The sequence below is a fragment of the Idiotropiscis lumnitzeri genome, chromosome 7 (assembly GCF_059441095.1).
Source record: "Idiotropiscis lumnitzeri isolate Australia: NSW breed Sydney's pygmy pipehorse chromosome 7, RoL_Ilum_1.0, whole genome shotgun sequence".
NCBI classification, from domain to species: Eukaryota; Metazoa; Chordata; class Actinopteri; order Syngnathiformes; family Syngnathidae; genus Idiotropiscis; species Idiotropiscis lumnitzeri.
Genome location: NC_142397.1, coordinates 290,204 through 314,855, shown reverse-complemented (window position 1 = coordinate 314,855; position 24,652 = coordinate 290,204). Strand labels below are relative to the sequence as shown.

The 24,652-nt window shown below is 48.4% G+C and overlaps 2 protein-coding genes and 2 non-coding genes across 6 annotated transcripts; all 4 read left to right on the top strand.

Moving 5' to 3' along the window:
• Nucleotides 1–1,172: 1,172 nt before the first annotated feature.
• On the top strand, nucleotides 1,173–7,546 carry rps3 (ribosomal protein S3). Of its 2 annotated transcripts, none has more exons than XM_088299984.1 (7): nucleotides 1,173–1,325; nucleotides 2,609–2,739; nucleotides 3,900–3,993; nucleotides 5,334–5,428; nucleotides 6,118–6,305; nucleotides 6,380–6,601; nucleotides 7,467–7,546. In XM_088299984.1, exons 1-6 carry the CDS (start codon nucleotides 1,206–1,208, stop codon nucleotides 6,580–6,582), a joined length of 831 nt encoding a protein of 276 aa, XP_088156110.1. In that variant the 5' UTR covers nucleotides 1,173–1,205; the 3' UTR covers nucleotides 6,583–6,601; nucleotides 7,467–7,546. The 2 variants fall into 2 exon arrangements, with proteins under 2 accessions (XP_088156110.1, XP_088156111.1); XM_088299985.1 differs by having other exon boundaries at nucleotides 6,380–6,619.
• LOC148332972 (small nucleolar RNA SNORD15) lies at nucleotides 3,116–3,264 on the top strand. Its single transcript, XR_015844550.1, has one exon. It is a non-coding gene; the product is annotated as a small nucleolar RNA SNORD15 (small nucleolar RNA).
• Nucleotides 5,750–5,901, top strand: LOC148332971 (small nucleolar RNA SNORD15). The gene has a single exon (XR_015844551.1). It is a non-coding gene; the product is annotated as a small nucleolar RNA SNORD15 (small nucleolar RNA).
• Nucleotides 7,547–7,989: 443 nt separating the features above from the next.
• ints4 (integrator complex subunit 4) lies at nucleotides 7,990–24,651 on the top strand. 2 transcript variants are annotated; one of them, XM_088299945.1, is made up of 26 exons: nucleotides 7,990–8,128; nucleotides 9,312–9,536; nucleotides 10,273–10,407; nucleotides 11,438–11,662; nucleotides 13,415–13,609; nucleotides 14,461–14,578; nucleotides 14,660–14,863; nucleotides 15,374–15,459; nucleotides 15,549–15,599; nucleotides 16,021–16,109; nucleotides 17,160–17,280; nucleotides 17,466–17,537; nucleotides 18,271–18,445; nucleotides 18,663–18,868; nucleotides 19,382–19,524; nucleotides 20,162–20,277; nucleotides 20,356–20,489; nucleotides 20,897–21,051; nucleotides 21,162–21,255; nucleotides 21,675–21,755; nucleotides 21,846–21,976; nucleotides 22,482–22,541; nucleotides 22,635–22,794; nucleotides 23,178–23,321; nucleotides 23,890–24,010; nucleotides 24,300–24,651. In XM_088299945.1, exons 1-26 carry the CDS (start codon nucleotides 8,075–8,077, stop codon nucleotides 24,491–24,493), a joined length of 3,489 nt encoding a protein of 1,162 aa, XP_088156071.1. In that variant the 5' UTR covers nucleotides 7,990–8,074; the 3' UTR covers nucleotides 24,494–24,651. The 2 variants fall into 2 exon arrangements, with proteins under 2 accessions (XP_088156071.1, XP_088156070.1); XM_088299944.1 differs by lacking the exons at nucleotides 7,990–8,128; nucleotides 9,312–9,536; nucleotides 10,273–10,407; nucleotides 11,438–11,662 and adding an exon at nucleotides 12,291–12,442.
• The last annotated feature ends 1 nt before the right edge of the window (nucleotide 24,652 follows it).

Sequence of the window (24,652 nt, the reverse complement as noted above, 5' to 3'; positions counted from 1 at the left end):
TCTCATTCATGGCCCTAATCCTCTTCCGTACTCTTCCGTAGCATCCATCCCATTAAAGTGAAATGAATTGAAATTGCCTTTCATGTGTTCCAAAGAAAGTTTTTTTTCTTGCATGTTAAAAAAAATAAAAAGAAAGTGAAATAATAAAACGGAATTAAAACATAACGTTGACATTTCTTTGTGTGCAACATGTAGTGGAGTCATGTCTGTGGAGGTGACACGTGTACTTGTGCGTGTGCGCGCGCGTGTTTCTTGTGAGCTCTTGTGTCAGTGTGTGTGTGCGTGTGCGCGTGTGCGCGTACGATGGGAAGGGGGTCCCGAAAAAGGCCAAGGGGCCATCCCTGTGACCCCCCCCTCCCTCATCCGTTTTGTGTTGCACTACTTTCCCATTCCAGGCTAACATCTGTATGCTAATGAGCCCCAAGGAGGGAGCCTGGGGAGGGGGGGGTCTCTTAAGGGGGTGCAGGGGGAGGTCGCATGTGTGTGTCATCTAATTGTACAAGCAGAAGTGCTTTTGAACTCATTGAGTAGCTGTGGATTGGGAGAAGAATGGGTTAGTTTTACCCATACTTTTACAGGCGTGGCTGGTCATTAGTGACAAAAAGAAAAAAAAAGTGTCGTGTTAGCTGTAGTTTGATTTGTGTCACGTGTGAGAAATGGCCAAAGCTGGATATTTGAGCCTTTTTTGCCGGTCAGTCCCCCGCCCTCCAGCTGCGACCTCAGTCCCTTTCCGGCCTCGACCCTCTGGGCTTATTCATAAAAATTGACGGCCCCCGAGCCTGATGATTATTTCAAGAATAAGGACAGGACGGAGGGACGATGACGGAACGGTGGCCAGGTTGCAGACGGGAGACGGAAGGTGGGCCGCTAAAATAGAAAACACTAAAACATCTCTGCACATGACGAAAGTGTCTTAAAGTGCCGCCATCTGGTGGACATTTAGGTCCCAAAATGTGAACTTCCTAAAGTTGTAAAAAGAACTTAAAAGACTTGTTGTGAGACTGTGACTAACATGTGATTGCAATGACTTTCGATTGTATTACAACGATTATTCTTATTAATCTTTAAAAATGCAGCATATTATTACAGGCAGTCCATTGGTTGAAGTAACATTTTGCCGCGTCTTTCAGTCGTTCTTTCCTACACGTTTGGACGAAAGATGCGGCGCTTTAAAGAAAAAAAACTACAAATCCCAAGCGTCTTGTATGTACGACGTCACAGGAAGTTGTCATATGTGGTATAAATTGATTTCCGCATCTGGTAGCCGTCCTTTCCTGTCTACGGCCTGTGAGAAGATGGCGGTGCAGATCTCGAAGAAGAGGAAAGTAGGTACCGTTTTGTCGCTCACTGGGAGCTTTTTGCGTCGAAATGGCCGTGCGGACAGAAGGCCTCGGGCGTGTTTGTGTTCGCCGTCGCAACTCAACATTTCGCCGGCGTCTGCTCGGCCAGGATTGCTCGGGATACTGCCGGCGTCTCCGCTGCTTTCTTGTGGCGGACGATCATGGCGGCCCCGTGCTGTGGAAATTATGTGCCGGACAGCGAACCAAAGCAAGAAAAGAAACCGAAAGGACACTTTATTTGCCTACCTTTAGTTTTTTTCGGCTCAAGTTGTACTTGGCCTCTTTGGCTCGAAATGGGACAGTGGGTCGAAATGGCTTCATTTGGAGACGTTTGTCACATTGAACGTAGTTGGCACAAGAGTGACACGGAGATGAATTTTCACTCCCGTCCCACTCCCACCAAAAAAAATAAAAAGTAGTAATCCCCTCCGGTGTCGTTACTAGATGTGGTCGGGTTGCTGGATGTGTTCGGAGTCCTTCGGTGATCTGCGCGCCTGATGATGACGTCGCGCTTTAATCACGGCTTTCTCAAATATATTTCTTTGCCTCTCTTTTTTTATTACTGGCTGTTCTATTTGCATATTTTAACTCGGTAAATTAAAAAAAAAACTCCATTACTGCACTGAAGGCGCAGCTCCTACGTCACTTCCGCCTATTCCCCATGAAGGAACGTTTACGTTTCTCCTGCCGAATTTGCAACAATACAGAGTTTCACTCGGGCTGCAAGATTGTGTGAACCTAGTGGCTGTATATAGTGTGATTTTATTTCGTTTTCATGTTTTCCTTGTCAACCCTTAACTAGTCTGATTCCCAACGCAACGGATGAGCGTGATGTTATCGGTCAGCACGCAGGCCACCGAAGGACGCCGAACACATCGAGCCAACTGATCACATTTCGGAACGAACTATTGTTAAAAAAAAAAAACTCTTTTTCTCGGTGAAAACGACTCAACGCTCCCATTTTAGAAGTCAGCTACATTAAAAAAAATGAAATAAAAAAATAACAACTTGTGACCTTTTCACCCATGGCGGCCAGAGTTTATAAACTTCAAACAAAAAGACATCCACAACATACTGGTACATAGTAAGACAGGAATTTTATGTTCGGTCTGCGATCTGTGTTGTGATACGGCACAACTCATGTTTCAAGTTTTCCATCCAAGATTTGAACAGAACCGTGGCGTGATGTCGATGTGTGACTCTGCGAAATACGTTCCATGATCCGGCAAATGAATATGCGACTCAAATTTTACATTTGTTGTCTCCAGTTTGTCTCAGATGGGATCTTCAAGGCTGAGCTCAACGAGTTTCTGACTCGTGAGCTGGCCGAGGATGGCTACTCTGGCGTGGAGGTGCGCGTCACCCCGACCAGGACCGAGATCATCATCCTTGCCACCAGGTCAGCCCTCGCCGCAAGATGCTTGCTTCTCTTGGGACCTTAAAGTCATTATTGGCATCGGACGGCAACCCGTACAAACCCAAGTTGGTTTATTGTGCCGCCAACTGGTTTCTTTGAATGTCTGCCACCACCATTGGAGTTAAGAAAATGATGAATGCTGTAACAACTGAAGGGATTTTAGTATCAAAGAAGACATGTTGGAAAATGAAGTTAAATGCAACTCTTGGGAGCTCTTTTTGTCATCCTCAATATATTTGGCCAGACAATCTTGTCAAGCGAAGAAGAAAACAGAGAGATGGAAAGACTGGAGTAATTGCGCTTTGGTGGTTAGAGCAAAGCAATAAAAAGGAAGCCCAACGAAAGACGCAGAGTTGTCCCTCGGTGAAGATACGATGACGAGTCGGATTGAGACTTTGTTTGCTGCGCGGTGGCCGCTTCAGTGCACGTTCTGTGTTCCTGCTGCGGCTCCCGCCGGCAACTCGGTCGTTTTCTTGCTGAAGACGCTGAGGCATTTGTCTGAGAGGGACAAAAAGCACCGCTCAAATTAAGCAAAATTCAATTACGATTTTTGGCATCATGGTCAAAAACGATTACATGCGCTATTCTCATATGTATACACTAGTTTTCATTTCACAATATCGCGAGCATACTTGAGTAAGACAAATAGAGAATTGTATCGATATTGTTTAGTGTTTACGGGACCGGCGCTCCCGATATGCAGAGCGTCCACCATCTCGTCCGTGGGGACACGTTGCGACATTGAGTGCGCACGCCATGTTGGTTTTAGCGCGGTCACTTTTCAAAGTGACTCCAAATTTAAGATTGGACTCACTGCAGGACTTATTCACTCATTTTAAATTTGTCAATTGTGTGTATCCATTGACGGCATTTCTGCTTCGATGCCACAGCTTTTGATGCAGGTGCAATGTTGGCCAGCCGGATCAGCTTTAAAAAAAAACGTGAAATATTTTGTCCCTCAAAACTGTTCAAAGAAAGAAAATGTCATCGGCAAAGAAAATAGGAGTGCTGTCTGGAGTCTTTAAGGTGGTGCGTGCTTATCCAGAATGTTCCTGAGAGATGATGGCGGTTAAACTGAACTAAGTGTTCCAAAAAGCAATTTGAGAATTTCCCAATCCACTTTTTGAATTTTATGTCCCCAGAACCCAGAATGTCCTGGGAGAGAAAGGTCGCCGCATCAGAGAGCTGACGGCCGTGGTGCAGAAGAGGTTCGGCTTCCCAGAGGGCAGCGTGGAGGTCAGTTGGACTTGAAAGGGGCCAAAAGAAGTACGAAATATGTCGGCAAAACAAATTGCACCACGTCTCCAAATTGAAAACGGCTTTCAGTGTAAAACGATGCTTGGGTAACTCGAATGAATAAGAATCCATCAAGTGAGCGAACGTGACTATTGCCGCGCGCGCTAACAATGTTCGGACGATCCTGTTGGATGCGCAAGCTGCCCGTTTTTGCGACACGACGTCGCTAGACACGCTAGCTGAAAGCGCGATTGATTGTGCAGCCCCGCCGTTCGTGTCCACGCGTCCCTCCAGCGATGACGAGACGGAAAAGACGGGCCGTGTCGCGCGGCCTCTGCTTGACATGCACGTTCTGTGGCCGTCTTCAGCCCGACTTTGCTTTTGACTATGCTGAGGCATTTGTCCGAGGGGGAGCTTCTGCGTCCGAACGAGGGCTGCCAAGATTAGTTGACTTATCACAATGACGTCGACAATTACCTGAAACGGTCGGTGAGTCGTTTATTTCTATATTTGTTTGGCGCATTGCTTTTCTCTTGAGACCGCCTCGTCTCGCACTTTCCGTGTTCATCGGGTGTCTGAGCATTGTGGGTAATGAGGTGCAGTGTCATGGCTGCCGGGTGGTGGTTGCGGCACATTTCACCCACAAATATTTGCCGTGCAAATCTCACGTTGATGAAGAGCATTGGGGCTGCTGCGCGATTTCATTTGTGACACACGGACCGACTTCGGAAGCTTGATGTCGCTTTCTAACACCGACACGATGCGCTAACATGTGGTAGCGTCTGCGATGGTTTAAGAAGGGAGTAGACGGCAAACTTGAAGCAGAAAGGTCGCACACACTCCCCCTCGCAAACGGCGTGATGCGTTTGTGAACTGGGAAAAAGCAGTACTCAAGCTAACTGAATAAATGTTTATGTTGCATATATACAACATTGTAGTGCTAACAAGGGAAATTTGCATTTTCCTATTTTTTTTAGCGACCTCTGATTTCACTAACATTTGAAAAAAGGCCATTTGTTTTCAGGTATTTATTTTTTCTATTCGCCGATGGTTTTGTAATTTGTACATTGTATAAATTTGGCTCCATTTTGAAAACACTATTGCCTTCAGATGAAAGTACACCATCATTTCTAAACATGTCAGAAATGTTGAAACAAGATCATCTTATCTATTCGTACATACCTTTAAAGAATTCTTGCCGTAAGCTACCAATGGTCAAAGAAGAGCAGCTGCTCGCTGGCGCGACATGTCGCAAATTACAAATGCTCCGATCGGTCAACGAGTTGACTCTCAAAATATTGGCGTCATGGTCTCATGTTGTGTTGCGTTTTGTTTTGCAGTTGTACGCTGAGAAGGTGGCCACCCGCGGGCTGTGCGCCATCGCCCAGGCTGAGTCTCTGCGCTACAAGCTGCTGGGAGGTTTGGCCGTGCGGAGGTGAGCCCAGTCGTACTCGTTCCCGATGCTTATTGCGTGTTTGTCTGCTCAAAGTGCTCTCGGCTCACCCCCGAATCCAACTTGCGCGCGCGTTGTTGCATTTAAGAGTTTGTTGTTGTCTTTTCTGACAAGGATGTGATCTGCATAAAGCGATTCATTGACCTGAATTAAGTGGAGGTTTCGTGTTTGTGACTTTGCATTTTCAGCCAGTTGCAAGCGCTGTCTGAATGTGCGTTGCGGTCATGTTTTTTGGATTTGTTAGCGCTGCAGCTCACATTTGTACAGCGTTGGAAGATTTTGGAGCGTGACGTGGTGTTTGTCCCTCGGTGAAGATTCGATGACGAGTCGGATAACGACTTTGTTCGCCGCCAGGCGGTCGCTTCAGATCGCGTTCTGCGCTTCTGCTTCCGACTTCCTCCGGCGTGACAAAGTTGCTTCCCTGATGACGACGCTGAGGCATTTGTCTGAGAGGGACAAACACGGAGAAAAGAATGAATTCAAATTGCGGATATTATTACAAGTGACCTAATAGAAAACCCATAGATGGCCACGTCAGCACTATTTTGCCGCTCCGTCCTGCATCCTCAGTCGGCGATCTGGCCACTCTTCCGTCGTTAGACTTTCCTTTCCGTTTTTGTCATCCGGCACCAAATGCAAGCGTGTTGATGGATGGCGCCGTGTCATTCCAGGGCCTGTTACGGTGTCCTGAGGTTCATCATGGAGAGCGGCGCCAAGGGCTGCGAGGTGGTGGTGTCGGGCAAGCTAAGGGGACAGCGAGCAAAGTCCATGAAGTTTGTGGACGGGCTCATGATCCACAGCGGAGACCCCGTCAACTACTACGTGGACACGGCCGTCCGCCACGTTCTGCTCAGGCAGGGTAAGTCGGCAAAGGAGACGCGCTCGCCGTTCGTCAACAGCGTGTGCCCATTTGTGGCGTGCGCGTTTGTGCAGGCGTGCTGGGCATCAAAGTGAAGATCATGCTGCCGTGGGACCCCAGCGGCAAGATCGGACCCAAGAAGCCCCTCCCCGACCACGTCAGCATCGTGGAGCCCAAGGATGAGCCGCTGCCCACCACACCCATCTCGGAGCAGAAGGGCGCCAAGCCGGACGTGCCCGTCATGCCCCAGGCGGGCGCCCCCGTGCCCACCGCCTAAGAGGCCCGCCCGCCACAAGGTGGCCAGCTGCTTAAAAGTAGACATTTGCATGGAAGATGAGTCAAATGAATCGAGTATTCCCATCAGAAAGGAGCCCAATGAGCAAAAGAAATTTTTAAAAAATGCGCCAGTCGGAATCAAAATGCTAAATCCGATTGGGATTGTTTTTTGACTAACGGGAAAGCTAGGCGGTGTCCGCTTTGAGCATGCTCCGGCGTAACGTCAACATATACGCGCTTTCGAAGCATCGGCGGCACGAAAACTGGTTTGAAAGGGGTGCTGCGTTTGCGAATTGTGGCCAAACTCCGTCTTGATAAATTGCGCGATGCTTACGTCGAAGCTGCTGCCTCAGCGACTTGATGAGCTGCCGCTAATGGCTGGGTGGGCGCGCGTCACTCGCCTGTAACGTGGCTGATCTGATGGACAGATCACAGAATGACCCAAAAAAATTGACACGTAAGCCCGGCTATTGTTAAGCACTTATTTCAAATGTCAGGGTGGGCCGTGTAGCATGCGGACAAACCCCAAATTCATACTCATGTTGGGTGTATTGGATGATAAATTTAAACCTCTTAAAATAAAGCTAAAACGTTGCTTATTGTGCTTAGGTTTTTTCTTTTTTCAATGTAATCATTGAACGAGTTTTGCGTTGAGCTTTCATACGTTTGCACTTTAGTTTTTGTGTATTTATTGGGACAAAATGTGTTCTTGCGAAAGGCCTAGTTGCGTCCCTGAAAGGAGTTTTTAAGAAATGGAACAGGTGATTTTCAGTTGTCATTGGTGGGAGCGCTTTGAAACATTTTACTCATGCTTGGATAATAAAATGTAACTTTGTTTGTATGTGGAAAATAACAAAGTGCCCTTTTTGTTTGTTTCTCTTGCAGGTTTTCACGTCAATGGACGAAAGACCATGTTTTGTGTTAAAAAATAAATTTAAAAAAAGAATTAAAAACTACAAAAGCAACTTTTCCTTTGTGGTCATTCACTTTTTGTCTGCTGAGGGAAAAAGTTGGAGGCTTTCACACAGAAAAATTCTGCAGATGTTCTTTGCTCCCGAAATGTGGACAGATGTTTGGAGTTGGCCCACTAATGCGATACTTATCCATAAAACTGAAATGACAATCCTGCAAATGGACGACAATGGCGAGGGCCAATCTGGAGTCTGAAAAACCGGTTTGTTTTTTTGGGGGGTTTCAGTTGTTCTTTTGGATCAAAAATGCTCAAATAAAATAAAGTTTTGCAAAATGATCTTTTTTAATGGGCCAATTTTATGGACCAACCGGCTAAAGGAATATAAGAATCGATAAAAATAATCACTAACATTGTCCACCACTGTTGTATTTCTTCCAAAATGATGAAACATCTTTTCGAACTGAGATTGCTGCTGGAATTCCTTTGTGACGTCACCATAAATTTAGGCAAGGCCACCTCCGGGTTAGGCCACGCCCCCTCGCCTCACCTGTTCGGCAGCGACGAAGCAAAAGAAGCGACCATGAATCCGGTGGACTCGAAAGCCGTCGAAGAATACTGCGAACACACGCCTCTAGTAAGACAACGAACATGAAAAATGAAAAGCCGCTGTGTTGTGACAACAACTTTTTCCGTCGTCGTCGTGGCCGGAGCCATCCTTCCTCCAACAATTGTTTGACATCAACAAACGGCTACAAAGCGGTTCAAGTTGACTTTCAGTCACGTGGAAATGGAAACTAAATACTACCACGGTTATTGAAGCCATTTTCATTTTCACGATCACAACAGGAAGTTGGTTACTAGTTTTGGGCAAACAAGCAGATCAATCAATATCTTATGCAGTCGATTTCAGGATCTCGGTGGCCTTCCAGCCTCGACTCTCCGACACTTCATCAAAATTGTCGGCTCCGCCCCCTCCCGGAAAAAAACGTCCGTGGGAGAGTTGCTTACGGCAGAGGTTTTTATTTCAAGATCGTTGTTTGAGAAAGAAGAGACTTGCGTTCAAGCGGGCCTGCGTTTCCCTTTTGTGACGTCACGTAACCCGCCCCTCCCACTGGGGGCATACCACAATCGCTAGAACAAGAACATATTTGAGTTTTTTTTCCTTTATCATGGAACAAGATAAGTGTGTTGTTAGTTCAATGTTGAGCTGCTGCTTGTCAAAGTGTGCGTCTGACTGGTCAAATTCAGATAAAAGGACAACAATTCCTTCAAATTCTTTTCACTATGTAGATTGCATAGGCCAACATGGACGTTTTTTTACATCTTTTGCAGCCCTAGTTAAAAATGTCTACCATTTCAAATGAATCTCAGTTTCATCAATGTCAGTTGAACTGACTAAACGGAGTTGAAACTGATTTCAATGAATGGTGACTAAGGGAAAAGATAATAAATAAGATACAATATAATCAATTATAACTAATGACTTTGGCGCTTGCCTATTTGCACTTCTGACCCTGGGGCACAATTCCAAAGCATATGTACGAGTCGACCAAGTTCTGACAAGTCCCAAAGTAGCGGTCCGGGAAACAAAGCCGCTCTTGTCGTTTGTCATGTGACATTTTTTGGCAACAAGTTTCAATCTTTGTGCCGCCGTGGAATCGTCACTGATTTATGTTTCAAATTTCATCCCGCATTAGTGCACGTTGTGGAACGGAATACAAGACATGAATGGATTACGTTGGAGCTTGTCATTGCAAAAAATGTTCACGCCGTCCCTGGCGGATGTGCCGTATCTAATCGTACGTCTTTGTCCTCAGCACATGCGTGTGGTCCACTTGAACGTGGGCGGCCAACGGTTCAGCACCAGTGTGGCCACGCTCACCAAGTACCCCGAGTCCAAACTGGCCGAGTGGTTCGGCGGTCCGCCCAAACTGCCCAAGGACGCGCAGGGGCATTACTTCCTGGACCGCCACGGAGAACACTTTGGGGCCGTCCTGGAATTCCTCAGGTCCGATCGACTGCCCGTCCGCAACATCCCGCAGGTACCGCGGCTGTCGCTACGGCAACGCATTTGCTTTGTTTCCAAAATGGCCGACAACCAAAGCGCGCATAGTCACAGTTTAGCTTTCACTTTGTCGTCGGGCACAAGTATAAAAGTATTGCTTCGGTGCCGTCTCGCAAGAACTTGCGGCCAAAGTGAGCGGCGGAATTTCATGTCGTCGGGCCGTCCGTCGTTTCATGATATAAACCATTTGCGTTGTGGGTAGGCTGCAGCAATAGTTTGGCATTTGGACTTTGGATTTTAGTTTTTGAAATGTTTCACAGTTTTTGTTCATTTTCATTTTTGATAATGCTTTCGTTTATATTAGCTTACGTAAATGGCCGGCAACCCCTTTGGGGTGTAGCCCCGCCTACTGCCCGAAGATAGCTGGGATAGGCTCCAGCGCCCCCTGTGGTGAAGCGGGACAGATGATGGATGGATAGTTTGCATCAATGGAGTATTTGTTGAGTTGCAAGATCAAAAGAAGAAAAAAAAAGAATTGCGTAAGAAAGTCGTGTCAATTACAATCGTCACTTCCCATTCTTTGCTCACCGCGACCAAACGTTAACACCAAAAAGCAAACACAGAAAAGTTTCTGCGTGAAATGGGTTGCATTTCAATGGAGTTCTCGTGTCGCAACGTGGCGTGGCGTGCAGAACGTTGACTGTGCGTGCAGACTTTTAATTGTGGAAAAAGTGCGCAAATGTGGTGGCGAGCTTCGTGTTGATGTCCGGCAGGTTCACAAGGAGTCGTTGCACTACAAGATCACCGCGCTGGCCAAGCGTCTGGAGGAGAGTCCCGAGCTCTTTGGCGAGATGGTGGGCCGGCAGCAGTTCCTGGCCAGAGTTCCGCACTACAAGGAGAACATTGAGGTCTGGGTTCCGCTCGCCGCACCTTCACAACGCTTGCATCGTTTCCTGCCGCCGCATCAAAACCGAAACGCGAGCCAACCTTTTGCCGACCGCAGCTCCTTGAGAGTCCGTTTGCCGTCCGTGTCGTTCGCATGCGGTCGCCTTTGTGTGGCCGAGGCCTGCGAAGCCGGCAGATTTCAATTCGACTTTGCTTGCGGCTCATATCGGGCCTTTTCTAGGCGGACGAGAGCTGGCCGCTTGACCCTTTCTTGGCTTCCAGCCTCGACCCTGCCGACTTATTCATAAAAATTGTCGCCTGACAAAACTGTTTTGTTCACGCCCCTTATTTGGTGACGATAACGAGCTCAACGAGGCTCTTTGATGACGAAAACAGGACGTGACGTGCGTGAATTTTCAGCGAGGGGACGAAATTGTGAGCGCGCCGTCCGTCCGACGTTCCAAATGGATGACATCCCCTCCGCGTTTGGCCACACCCACCTCGGCGCGCGCAGCAAAGGGAGTCGCCAGCCAGCGTCGTCATTTTGGAGATTTTCGCTTTCCTAAAAGTGAATCAAGCTCGCTAGGCGACTTGGTTGTGATCAAGTCAAGAAGACCAAGTTATGTTTGATCGACTTCGGACTTGTACGACTGTATCAGAACATCGTTTTGATTTTGTTCATTTATGTTGCCACAAGAGTTTCCAAATCAAATGTTTTGCTTCACGGCTTCTTTTGGAGCAACGACCATCGCTTGCACTCTTAGCACTTTCATCTATTTTGGAATGCGTCATCCTTCGTACTCCATCAGAAAGTCTGCCCATTTTGAACTAAAACGGACTAAAACCTTTTGGACTTTTCGTCGACTGAAACCAGACTTAAAACTCTCACGAATGGGAATGACTAAATGTGGCGAAAACTAATAAGCATTTTCATCCCAAAGACAAAGACTAAATCGAAAATGCCTGCCGAAAACACCGCGTTGAAGTCAGAAGTCATGTTTAAAAGTCTTCTGAGGGGCTGAATCCGTTTGTTGTTATTTTGTCCCCATGCAGGTTCTGATCCGCATCGCCCGGGCGGAGGCGGTGGCTTCCCGCCGCTCGACCATCGTGGTCTGCGTTCTGCGGACGGAAGAGGACTTGGGTTGCTACGACAACGCTATCAGCAGCCTGCGGGCCAACAAGGACTCGGTGGTGACGTTCGGACCTTGGAACTCGGGTCCCACGGCCGCCGACTTGCTGGACTGCGTGCAGAAGGACATCCGGAGTCAGGGATACACGGTCCACGTCCAGCCTTACGTCATGGAGAAGAGCTTCCTGCTGGCGCGGAGTTATGACTTTTTCCACACGCTCACCTTCACCTGGTGGTGACGGCTCACATCCGGATCCGGTCCCCGGCTTTCATTCGTGGCGCAACTCATGTCAAATGTATTGACTGTTGTCATGTCTTGTCCAAAGTGGATAAACAGCTCATTTTGTGAGCTAGCGAACAAATGGCAAGAAAATAAATTAAGTTCTAGATGGTAAGATTGTCGCTGTGTTTTTTAGACCGCTGAAATTGCTCTTTTGTTGATTAAAAAAAACAACAACAACAACCAAGAAGCATTCTCCAGTGAGCCCTTGTTTTAAGATTAGAATATGTAAAATGTCTTATCATACCATTATTTAAAATTTTTTTGGGGTGTCTAATTGATTTAGAAAAAAAACATCGTAAATGGGTGTACTGTACTTGTGTGATATGTTACGTTGATTAGCTTGAATATTTTTTAACAAATTCACAAAATTGAGGGAAATCACAGGACATGTGGTGTTTCCATACCTCTGAATATTTTCTTTTGTTTTTTTTTCCATTTGTGTTTTACGCCAAATCGCCAACGTGTCATCTACGGATTCGTTTTAGAAACGCGTTTTGCTTTGCTCGCCGTAGCTACGGAAGGCGCGTTGGGACAAGCGGACGCTCAGCGAATGCTAAGCGAATGCTAAGTGCTACTCGTTCTTTTTGCGGCTATGGCGGCGCACTTGAAAAAGCGAGTTTATGAGGAATTCTCCAGAGTCGTACAGGTGGGAATCACTCGAAGCCGCGTTCGCACGTTTATTAGACGAACATTGGCGCAATAACCGTGAAGAACGTTGACAGCGATGTTAGCTCATGGCTAATATTCGTTGCTAACACTGCCGGCGTAAATCTTCCCCGAGGAAAAAAAAAAAAAAAGGGAAAGTCGCGTGCAAGCAGCAAGGTGGCATGTTTTCACGCTTCCATCAATCAATCAACGTGACAGTCAACAGAACTGGACGAGAAACAGCCGCACAAAGATCGACAACTCTTTTTTTTTTTTTGCTACAACAGGAACATCAGCAAGTACCACCGTGCCCCTTATTCTTAAAAAAGATTGATTTAATTTAAGTGACACCGAATCATCAGTCAAGTCGAAAACGCTTAACGTTGCTTGATGTCCGAAAATGACGACTAATAGTTACCAAAATGGACGTGCACTTCTAATTGCCTTAAAAAAGAAAACAACAACAACTTCTAACTGCCTTTCGGGATGCCCGATCCGATCACTTGATCGGAACACTTCTGGTATCGGGTGAAAATAAAATCGGTTTTATTATTTTTCGTTAAAGTTCACCAAGCTACAAAATAATCCCATTGAGCAAATATCTTGCCAAATAGAACAGCACTTTGTAACACAGCCAGAGCACTTCTGGTTCATTTGAAACATTCCAAAGTAAAGTGTATTTGAAATATGCGAGGATGCCGTAGTTTTCTTTGATTATTCAAATAATCCAATTGGCATCGCAGCACTCGATGATGATTCCTGAAGGACAATAATAGCCGCAGGTGTTCACCAAAAGATGTCCGTTCCATCAAAATCTGATGCTTCATGTCAAAATAAAAGTCCCTTCACATCAATCGATCCAATTTCAAAGGGCTTTTATTTTGAGCTGCGACATCACGTTTGGGTGGGACCTCTCTTTCGATGGAGACCCGTGTGGCGTCTCAAAGCCTCTCACGCGTCGTCGCCTTGACAGGTTCCGGCCGAAGAAGCGGCGTCCAAGAAGCTTCGTCTGTGTAAGCCCAGCAAGTCGGCGGCGCTCCATGTGGATCTGTGCAAGGCCGCCAACGCCACAGACGCCTTGCACTTCCTGCTGCGCTTCGCCCGCAAACCCGTGGAGGCCGAGAGCGTCGAGGGCGTCGTCAGGATCCTCCTGGAATACTACTACAAGGTACTGCCGCCGCCATTTCCGCCTCTCACTCGGAACAACGCCGGCACTCCGCCGCAGTTCTCGATCGCGATCTTGTGGTCTGGGTCTCGTCTCAGAAAAAAAAAAAAAAATCAAAAAAGCGGGTCTGCCTGGTGTGATCTGCTTCACGACTCAACGTCTTAACAGTCCTTCTTGACATGCTGGTCAAACAAAATCGTTCTTGTTTTTTGAATTTTTTCACCAGGTCCTGCGTGTGCAAGGTTTGCTGAGTTTTTGTGCATATTTAGCCTCTCAAAAATGGGATTCATTTCGCAGAAAGAAAAACCATTGCACCAAAAGTATGGGCTCTCTCTTGTTTTTAGACTCTTATTTTTTCAAATGAATTTGCAAAAAGCGGTAGGAATTGTTCTTCAGAAATAGATCTTTGAACAGAAATGCTGGCGCAGCACCGGTGGACAGACAATATCGCAGCACTTTCTCCTCTGCCGACAAGATGACTAATATCGCGTGACGGTGTCAGTGGGTCGTCTTTACTGGTCACTTTGACACTTTTGCTGCCCCCCCCACACTGTGCTGCTTGCGTCCTAACAAAGGAAGGGAAAAGAAGAAAAAGTGGTCAAAGGATCAGCATTGTCTTCCACCTGGAAAGTAATCGCTTCCTCCTGTCGTCCTTCCCAACAGATCACATCTTCGGCTTGTCACAAACAAATCTTTTTGGAATCGATTATCCCCTCGATGATTCCATCCATTACTCAGGGAATCTTGCTCAAACAGCCGATTAATCGCTGATTGCAATTTTAGTTTGCCAAATATCCCACTCAGAATTGGGCTTCCAAAATGTCTTCATCGTGGCTTCTTGTTTGTGAGCGCAGGAAACGGACAACTCGGTGCGGCTGAAAATCGCGTCCCTGCTCGGCGTCTTGTCCACGACTCCCGGCTTCAGTCCCGACTGCATCGTGGAAGACGTCGTCAGCGCCGCGGCCAACGAGAGTGAGTGAAACGCCGTCTTCTCTGTCCTCGTCAACTTCCGCTTGCCACAACCACGACCGCCCGTGTGTCCGCGTGTGCCAGAGTCCCATCAGGTCCTGGCGCAGCTTCTGGACAGCCTTCTGACGGTGGGCGCTCAGCTTCCGCAGAGCCCGTCCGTGGCGCGGCGGCTGGCGGAGGTGGCCCGCAAGCATCTGCCGGACGCCTCGTTTGGCGTGAGGACCAAATGTCTGCAGCTGCTGGGACGTGTGGGCGCCATGGACGGCGAGCCTCTCGGCGTGTCCGCCGGTGGGTTTTTTTTGATTCCTTTGCAAGAATTTGAATGGGGCGTCGCCAGATCAAGAGAAAGGAGCTTTTTTTTTTTTTTTGCCAACTCGTGGATTGACTGCACGCGGTTTGCTGATTTGACTTCCTTCATTTATTCCAAATTTTGTTGATTACAGATTTCGACTAACAAGAACCAAAGAGTTTTAGAAATGAGACGAATCAATTTTCACTTTTTTTTTTTTTTAAGTTTCTATATTTCCGAAATAGATTGTTGAATAGAAATGGAGGCGCAGCACCCGTGGACAGATAATATCGCAGCACTCAGGAAAATTAATATTTTATGACAATGTCGGCGGGTCTTCTTTGCTCGTCAGCCTCTGCTGCCCCCCAGTGGCCAAGGCGGCGGGCTCGCCAGAAGGTGCAGCGCCACCAATTCCTGATGCGTGCACAATTATAACACCTTTTTTTCTTTCCAAGTTTGAGTGGTCATTTGGCTTGAAAACGGCGCTTTGTTGTTTGTTTGCTCGGCAGGGGGCGCCCGAGACGTGCCGAGCGTCATCAGCGACTTCTTCGGAGATCAAGATCCCAGAGTGCGCACGGCGGCCCTCAAAGCCATGGTAGCGCCCGCCTCAGGCAGATGAGCCGTGGCCCACAATGCATTGCAGGCGCTCCTGACTCTTGTTTTGCGTGTGGGCGTGTCTTCCAGCTGCAGCTGCACGGGAGAGGAATGAAGATTCAGCAGGTGATTTACGAGCAGGTGAGAGCGCTCGCCAACAATTTTTAAGAAGAAGAAAAAGATTTTTCTCTTTGCTTTTTTTGCGCACAATTTAGTTTTTTATTTTTATTTATTAATTTTTTTGTGCGCGCCGAGATGTTTTGAGCTATCCAATATCCAGTTAGCAAACGGCTCCAAAATCCAGGAAAGGAGGAGGAGCGTTGAATGAAGAAAATTCCGAACAAAGATTGTTCCACTTGGCCATTGGCGCGCGACGTCCGACAGCAGCCAAAGTCGCGACCTCGTGCGCTGATGTTCAGGAGCCAGACTCGCGTGGACCGGCTCCAATAATTCTTCCCATGATCTTTGACATTAAGTGAACGGGTCAGGGCCCGCGAGTGGTCGGTGTGCGTTGAATTTGCTGAAGAGCCGCAGCGCTTGCAAACGTTTTTGGTGTGCGCAGGCGTGCCGGCTGCTGGCGGACGACTACGAGCACGTTCGTTCTGCTGCCGTTCAAATCGTTTGGGTGCTCAGCGTCTTGTACCCGGAGAGGTCAGTTCCCACGCACGCACCTTCTTTCATTCGTACAGAGCCGAGCACGCGTTTCATTCGCCCGTTTGGACATTCGCTCGTTCATTTTTATCCAGGCCGTTATTTCGTCATCCTCCGTTCCCAAATCGCCGTTTGGTCATGTTGTCATCTCCATCAAGTCAAGTCCATTTTATTTGTATAGCCCTTTTAATCACAGACAGTCTCAAAGGGCTTTCCATAGCCACAATCGACATCCCCGATCTTAACCCCCAGGAGGGCGAGGAAAAACTCAAAAAACCTCATTAGGGGAAAAGTGAGAAACCTTGAGAAGGGACCACAGATGGGGGAATCCCCGTTTCCAGGATGACCAGGCTGCAATGGAGGCCAACTGGGCAACGTTTGACACATACAATGATGCGATGCAATAATAGATAAGATAATGTGAGAGTTAATTGAATGAAGCGCTGCAGGAAGATGACTTCAGTGGAGCGGGTCCTCATCCAGGGCCGTAATATCCGTGGCGGCATATCCGAAGATGAGCCTTCGATCTTGTACCGTTCATTCGTTGATCCATTTGTCATGAATGCATTTTTCTTGTCGACGGACGCGTCCATCCTGCTCGGTCGTTCGTCATGAATTGACACCTTTTTTTCGTTCATCCGACTTGCACGCACTTTGGTTTGGATGCTCGCTGGCCCGTCGATTTGTTTGCGCGTTCATTTCTTCATCATGAATGAATGAATGGGTTTCATTTATACGTTGCGTTGACGCGTTTGTCATCGCGGTGCATTGTTGCGTCCATCCGTCCGTCGTCAACGCATTCATCCTACGTTGTGAAATCTGACATCTCTTTGGATGTGGAGATTGGGTTCATGTATTCATTCATCCACTCATCGTGAATGAATTCACCCGAGCATACATCGACTTGCACGTCCATTCTTCTGCGGCGTGCGTTCATTGAGTCCGCCGTTATCAGAACATCCGCGCTCCATTCATTCATGTTTTCATTTGGGAACGCGCTCACTCATCTTTCACGTCCCGGAGGCTCCGTTTTTTTGTGATTTCCGTCAGCATCGTGCCCATCCCGTCGTCCAATGAGGAGATCCGCCTGGTGGACGACGCCTTTGGGAAGATCAGCCACATGGTCAGCGACGGCTCGTGGATGGTGCGCGTGCAGGCCGCCAAAACGCTGGTGAGTCGCCGTTTCCGCGCACGACAACAACTCTGGCCATGATTTGAAGAAAAAAACTGAAAGTGACGCTGATTCTTGTAGCGGCTTGGTCCAAACCATGTCTGTTTTATTTGATTTTTTTTTTGGAGCACAAAGATAACCCGGCCGGGTGGCCGCGGTCGTCACTTTTGTGTGTTGCTTGCCAGGGTTCCATGTTGCAGGTCAGTCCTCACTTCCTGGAGCAGACGCTGGACAAGAAGCTGATGTCCGATCTACGGGTGAGTGGACGCTGCCGGGGGTCCGCCTCGTCTTCCAATTGGCGCGGGGGCGGGCGCATTTTTTTGCTTTCTACCCATAAAGCACTTGGCGGGTTTCTGTTTGGATCTGCTTTCTCGTGGTGAGCGCCACCACGTCATGAAAAGGAAAGGAAAGCCGCCGATGACCAAAGTGCATTTGTTGCTTTCGCCTGGTGATCAAGAGACTTGTCGGTGGTTGTCCATATTGGGTGGCGTGTTCTTGCGCGCTCCTCCTCCGAGTGCTCTCGAGGCAGCCGCGTCACCCAAAAAAAAAAAAAATGCCTCCAATCATCATTAAGGGGCGTCGCTATTCTCCACATGTGGAGCGTGAATCCAAATCCTTCAAGTCAGGCATTTTGGAGCACCTCAAATATCTAACCCAAATGACAAAAGTATCGGGAAAAAAAATTGAACTCATTCACTGGCTGCCCAGTTCAACAGAATCTTTTGGACGTCGATATCCGCCAATGGCAGTGAGCGAGTTTTTCAAGAGAATAGTTGACTCGATGGGGTGGGAAGCTCAACAAAGTGGCGAGAGGTCGGAGTCGTTGGTCACGTCCAAACATGAACGGGGCGAAGGCAAAGACCGCAAGAAAAAAAAAAAAAATCTCAACTGGAATTTGGTACCGGGATACGTTGTGGCCTGTGGCTCGATGACCCGATGTCCGCCGGCTGACTTTGAGCCGGCTTTCACTTCCTGCTGCTCCTTTTTTAGAGGAAGCGCACGGCCCACGAGCGCGCAAAAGAGCTCTTTGCTTCCGGCGAGTTCTCGTCCGGCCGGAAGTGGGCCGACGACGCCCCCAAGGAGAAAGTGGACACCAACACGGTCAACCTGATCGCCTCGGGAGCCTGCGGAGCGTTCGTCCACGGCCTGGAGGACGAGATGTTCGGTAGGTGGCGCCGCCTCAAACAAAGAGTTTTGAGTATTTCCTCATTGAAATGCGTTTCAAAGCTCAACTCGCGTCTTTGACCACACAAAGAAACTTTTTGGGATGGGTTTTCCTTTCGATGAGTCCGTGGATGACCTCGCAACAAAACGCAGAACCTCGCAAGTTTGCTCTTCGCCTATGACTTGTAGTTTAGCGGCGTTCTGTGTGGTTGCGGCAGAGGTCCGCATCGCGGCCGTGGAGGCCTTGTGCCAGCTGGCCCGTTCGTCGGCCAGCTTCGCCGAGAAGTGTCTGGACTTCCTGGTGGACATGTTCAACGACGAGATCGAGGAGGTGCGGCTGCAGTCCATCCACGTTCTCCGAGAGATCTCCACGCACATCACGCTCAGGGAGGACCAGCTGGACACCGTGCTCGCCGTACTCGAGGTAAGCGCCCATCGCCAAAATCCAAAGCTGAAAATGCCACTGATGAGTTGCTTGGTGCCGTCTCCGTTTTCCGCAATTCAGCTCCAAGCTGAGAGAAAGAAAAAAAAAACGGACTTGACTTGACTTTCAGGGCACGCAAGACGTGTTGAAATGTCCTTTTTGGCGTCGAGATCTGTCCACGGCGGTGAATGAGTTCAAGGGGAATCCGGCCCAAAAAAACGTCTTGACCAGAATACGTCGCATGCGGCCCGACCAGTCGAAACACGGCATTCTCATCCATTTTGCCTTTGCCGAAGCAAAGCGCAGCCGTTTTCGCTGTCGACCGAACCGGACAAAAACGGAAACGGAAGGCACAAAATATGAATTTTGGGAGCCTTTTAAGCAGCCGTCTTTAGCCGTCCGTCAATGAGTAGGCGTAATTGGATTCCGGTTAAAAGAAGTTTTTTTTTTGTCTGGTTTTCGAAGCGTAACAAAAAGAGCAAACGGTGAGCGAGCTTTTGTGTGAATGTTCAGGACTCGTCTCGCGACATCCGAGAAGCTTTGCACGAGCTGCTGTGCTACACCAACGTGTCCACCAAGGAGTGCATCCAGCTGGCCCTGCTGGAGCTGCTCAAGAACCTCAACAAGTATCCTGCCGACCGCAACTCCGTGTGGAAGTGAGAGCTCGCAACATCTCGCACGCACTCAAAAGCATTCAGCACGTGACGCACCGAGTGAGGAGCCGTCGCGGGTCGTCCGTATCGGGCCGATTGTTCCGAGGCGGGTGGCCCATTGCGGCCGTTTTACCATCAGGTGACGAGAATAGAAAATCCTGGATTGGCGGCAAATTTTGCTCACTTTTTTGCGTCGCATCCCCAGAACTTGTTGGACGGGAACGCAAAAAAAAGAATTCACCACTTTTCTATTATTTTATGATGTTTTTTTTTTGTGCTAAATTGGATTAAAAAAAACATGTTTTATTTTCCATTTATTAGAAAAGAAGATGTATCAAAGAAAACAAACTACGTTCTCATGGTTTGCATTTTTGATTCCTTTGCTAATTTTTATTTTTTTTAGCTGTGCCTCCAAAATGCTCACAGAGATGATTTTCAGAATCTTGAACAAAACTTTTGACTCAACATCTGCATAGCGTCGTTCAAAGCAAGTGTCGGACTTTTCGTCATTGACGCCGACATGATCCCGCAAATGAATATCGATTTATTTGGCATTGGCCCAGAAAAAAATGAAAAGACGGACCGAGCGGCAATATTTTCAGCAGCCGATCCAACGCTTGCTTTTGCCGTTTCCCCAAAGGTGTCTCAAGTTTTTGGGTTCGCGCCACCCGATGCTGGTGTTGCCGCTGGTCCCGGAACTCCTCAGCACCCACCCTTACTTTGACACGCCGGAACCCGACATGGACGACCCGGCCTGTATCCTCCTCGTCGTCGTCGTCGTCGTCGTCGTCGTCCTCGTCGTCGTCGTCATGTTGTTCTTGACCGACATGTCAGACATCGCCGTTCTGGTTCTGGTGTTCAACGCGGCCAAGTTGTGTCCCACCATGCCGGCGCTCTTCTCGGACCACACCTTCAGACACTACGCCTACCTCAGGGACAGCCTGTCACACCTGGTACCGCCTCTGATGGTCAGAACCGCACACGCACACACACCAAATGAGATGGCCCAAAACATTTTTGCCGCTCAATTCATATTCCACAAACGCAACATTATTCAGCATGCCAACTTCAGACGAGTGAAGGCAACAGCCGCACTCGGTCTGCCGTTGGCGCCGGAGACGCAGTAGGTCAGCAGGCTCTCCGTGGACGAGCAGCCGCTTCTTGTCCACGTTGAACTTCCTGGCCACCCGCTGGTGGACGTTCCTTCTCACTGCTGTGGTGTTGCGTGGTCGCCAAAATATTTTGAAGGTGGTCTGACTTGATGGAACCAGTGACGGGCCGTGCGTTTCACACTCGAATGAGTCCCCCTCAAGACGCCGCTTTTTCGACTCCTCGCCGATGACATTTGCATTTTTTTTGTTCTCCTTTATTTCAGCTGCCGGGCAGGAAGCAGGTCCACAGTTTGGACTCTGCGGACTGTCAAGGCGTGGAGTCGGCTCGGCTCTTCCTGCATCAAAGTTTGGACCGGGTGAGCACCATCCAAAACCTGGAAGTGCCTGGAGCTCAGGACCTGCTCATCTTCACCATCCGGTACTTGGCTTGATTGAGTTGCGAGACCGAAGACCCAACGTGGCTCCAAACCCACGTTGGGCTTTTTTTTTTTCCCATTCTTCAGCATTGGTTCTTGATGTGTGTGTCAGCGACTTACAGAGGCTGGGCCAGCTGCAGACAGAACTCGCCGGAGCGGCTGACTTTTGTGCCACGTACCTGCGCTGCCAACTTCTCCTCATCAAGGTCACCTCACAAGCCAAAAGCGGCGCCTCCCGCCGCAAGCTAGCAAACACCAGAGCTGGCTTTCCTACTCCGGCGCACTCGTCATTTTTTATCCTTGTCGTACTTTGGAAAAAAATGTGCGGACAATCCAAAGAGAAATGGAATCAATTCATGGCAATTGGATGCAAAGTATGGTTGGAACGAGATTGTAAGGAAAGCAAAGAATCAAACGACGGTCGTTTCCCCTTCAAAGCGACGATTGCATCTGTCAATTATTGGCAAAGTCGTATTTGGCGAAGGAATTGAACCCCCCCCCCCTTCCCCCGTCGTGTTGATCCAATTGACGAGTAACAAAGGAAACGTCGTTCCGCGCAAAGTTTTCTATTGATGATATCGATTGCATGCCATGGATCCGCTTGTGAACTTTGTTTTCCTTTCAGGCTCTGCACGAGAAGCTGTGGAACACGCCCGTGCCGCTCTGCTCGAGGCAAAGCGGCACGGCCGTGGCGGCCGCCGAGCAGGTCGCTCTGCACAAAATGTTGCAGCTTTTTCCACATTTTCCGTGCATGCTGCTTCTTACGGCGGCATGTTGCGTTTTGTTTGTTTTGCAGGTTCTGGAGGAAACTTACAAGCTGGAGTTCATGTATAGCGGTCTGGAGAGCAGGCAGATCGCGATCATCCATCACGTGCGGCTGCAAGCCAAAGCGCTGCAGCTCGTTCTCAGCGCACGCACCGTGCACGGGTTAGTCGCACGCACGCAGGTCCGTCTGTCGGCCTGTCGTTCGCTTAGTTGCTCAATTTGTCCGTTGGAGTTTGGGATTTTCATTCGTGTTTTTTTTTCTTCTTCGTTAATGAATCAATTAGTTGAAATTTGTTTTTCTGGCAAGTTTGTTAGTTTTTTAATTTTCAGTTTTTCGAAAATGCTTTGATCTAGTTTATTAGTTTTATGACTTGGTCAAATGTACAGTATGGCGCAAGAATGGGGGGGGGGACACACTCAGTATTGCGTAATAAAGGGAACAACAATTCTCCATGAACACAAATGGGAAATACAAGAAGCCCAAAAGCTCATCGATATCAATTGACCAAAAAGGAAGGACGTTTTGGTGAGAAGGACAGTTAAGTTGAGTTCATTTTATTTATGTAAGATGTAGTTTTCCTTTTTGTAAAAGCATTTTATTTATTTATTGGTCAGTCAGTTTGTGGCTTGAACACTCTGAGCAGCACTTTGTCTTTGTTGTCTGCAGGCACGAGCCTCTCATCAGTGCCTGCGAAAAGTTCCTGCACGAGCTTGACTCTTTCCACAGGTCGGTGGTCGCTCGTCGTCGTCGTCCTGAAAACGCTCGCAGCTCAAGTGGGCCAAAACGTTGACGAGTGTTGTGTCGGTGCGCCCCCTGCAGGCGGTTTGCAGCCGAGCTGCCTCACCTTGAGGGCAGTTTTGTGGACAAGCTGGTGGAGGCCACGCCGCGCCCGACGTCACACAAGCCGCCCGAGTTGCTCCGAATCCTGGAGACGTCGTTGAGGCAAAGCGCGCTGCTGCAGCTCAGCCTTCCGCCTCAGGTGCCGCCGCCGCCGCCGCCGCCGCCGCGTCCATCTCCGATCGGCTTTCTCCCTTGAAATGAATGGAAATGTCCTCAAGTCTCAAAAGTGTCTTTTCATAAGCACTCCATCTAAAATTGGACTTTAACGAAACAGAATGTAAAATGAGCTTTTGGGGTTCCTTTTAAAAGTCTTGACTTCAGTCAGTACAGAAGCTTTGAGAATCGTCGTTTATGTTGCCTCAGTACGCAATACTTTGGTTTTCCATCCTTGAACTTCACAAACAAACGATAATAATCCGAAACAAATAAACGTACTCAAAAGTGTTCCGTACAGCCAGCTGAAGTTCAAAAGAAATCCAAACTTGAAGAATCCCAACGACGCCATTGCGTTCGGTCGCGCAGATCCATCGAGCCACCGCCAACATCATCGAGCCCACGGGAGAGTCGGACAACCCCCTCAAGTTCACGTCCGGCCTGGTGGTGGCGCTGGAAGTCGACGCCACTCTGGAGCACGTCCGCGACCCCCACAACTCGGTCAAAGTGGAGGTGAGAAAGCAACAAACGTCGCACGCACGCAAGCCATTTTTGAAACTTTTGTTGCTCCGGGAAAGGCAATTGAGAAGCGATTGGCATCGTCGGCCACATTCTGACACTATGATAAGCTTGAACAAAAATGTCCAAATGGAAGCTCTAAAATACACGTTTTGAAATATTTAGCGAAATAACAACAGCTGGTTTCTCCCTTTGAGCACAATCGATTTTATTTTCAAACAAAATCGAGACGACTCATACATTAAATTTTGGGGATTTTGCCACAATTTATCTTGAACAGTATTTCATGCTGGTTTTAACAATTAAGATTAACCAATTATGCCGTCGAATCAGAACAATTAAAAGTGGTTCATTTTGGTTTGACTGCTATCTAAATTAGTAAAAAAAAAAAAAAAAAAAAAGATCAGATTAATGAGGGTTGAGGGGGAATAAATGCATTTGACTGAATCCATTTTTTTGTTGTTTTTTTTTCGTGGCCCGAATGACGCCGTTTCCCCCTCCGAGTGCCATCGGCCGACCCGAATGTGTTCGGGTTCCCCTAATACAAAACGTGTCTCCTTAGGTTCTTTATCCCGACGGCCAGAGTCACGTGATCCACCCAAAGCCGGGAGACTTCCGCAAGCCGGGACCGCAGCGGCACAGGCTCATCACGCAGGTCTACTTGTCGCACGGCGCCTGGACGGGTAAGATGCCGGCTGGCCGCGCCCCTGACAAAGCTAAAAAAAAAAACGGCTCAACTCACATTCCACAAACGCAATCTCAATCAGAATGTCGTGTTTCGACTAGCATAGAACTTTTTCTTGCCAAGAATTTTTGGGGGGTTGTCTTCCTCTTTAAGAAGGCATTATTTAAATCAAGTCTTTCTACTCTTCAATGAGTTGACTCTTTTTCCCGCAACGATTGGGCCCTTCAAATAGCATGAAAGGCTCCGGTCGGCACGTGCGTGACTTCTTCTCTCGCTGTCTGCGTCAGAGCCTTCGCAGGTGGAGGTGCGCCTCCTGCTGGCTTACACCTCCTCGTCGTCCTCCTCCTCAGCGAGCGACTCCAAGCCGGCGTGGAGCGACAGCCTGGACGGCCTGCCGCCAGCGGGGGGCGCCGTGGAGGGAACCATCGCCTTCAGCCGCCCCGTCAAAGTCTTCATCATGCCCAAACCCGCCAGACGCTAATGCTCACGCTCGCAGCACCAAAGGACGGCGAGGTGAAAAAAGAAAATCTGCGCTCCGATGAGGCGACGACATTGTCGGTTTATTTGCAGCTGTCGCCGGCAGCAAATTGTTTTGACGAGGTTGTTGTTAGTCTGCGGTGCTGCCTGGAGAGCCAAACTC

Bases quoted from the DNA above. Each gene is read 5' to 3' on its own strand.
- rps3 (XM_088299984.1), top strand. From the start codon at position 1,206: ATGTACGACGTCACAGGAAGTTGTCATATGTGGTATAAATTGATTTCC. The intron at 1,326-2,608 runs GTAGGTACCGTT...TGTTGTCTCCAG, and splicing joins AGATCTCGAAGAAGAGGAAA to TTTGTCTCAGATGGGATCTT. The intron at 2,740-3,899 runs GTCAGCCCTCGC...TTATGTCCCCAG, and splicing joins ATCATCATCCTTGCCACCAG to AACCCAGAATGTCCTGGGAG.
- ints4 (XM_088299945.1), top strand. From the start codon at position 8,075: ATGAATCCGGTGGACTCGAAAGCCGTCGAAGAATACTGCGAACACACG. The intron at 13,610-14,460 runs GTACTGCCGCCG...TTGTGAGCGCAG, and splicing joins TCCTGGAATACTACTACAAG to GAAACGGACAACTCGGTGCG. The intron at 18,869-19,381 runs GTAAGCGCCCAT...GTGAATGTTCAG, and splicing joins CCGTGCTCGCCGTACTCGAG to GACTCGTCTCGCGACATCCG.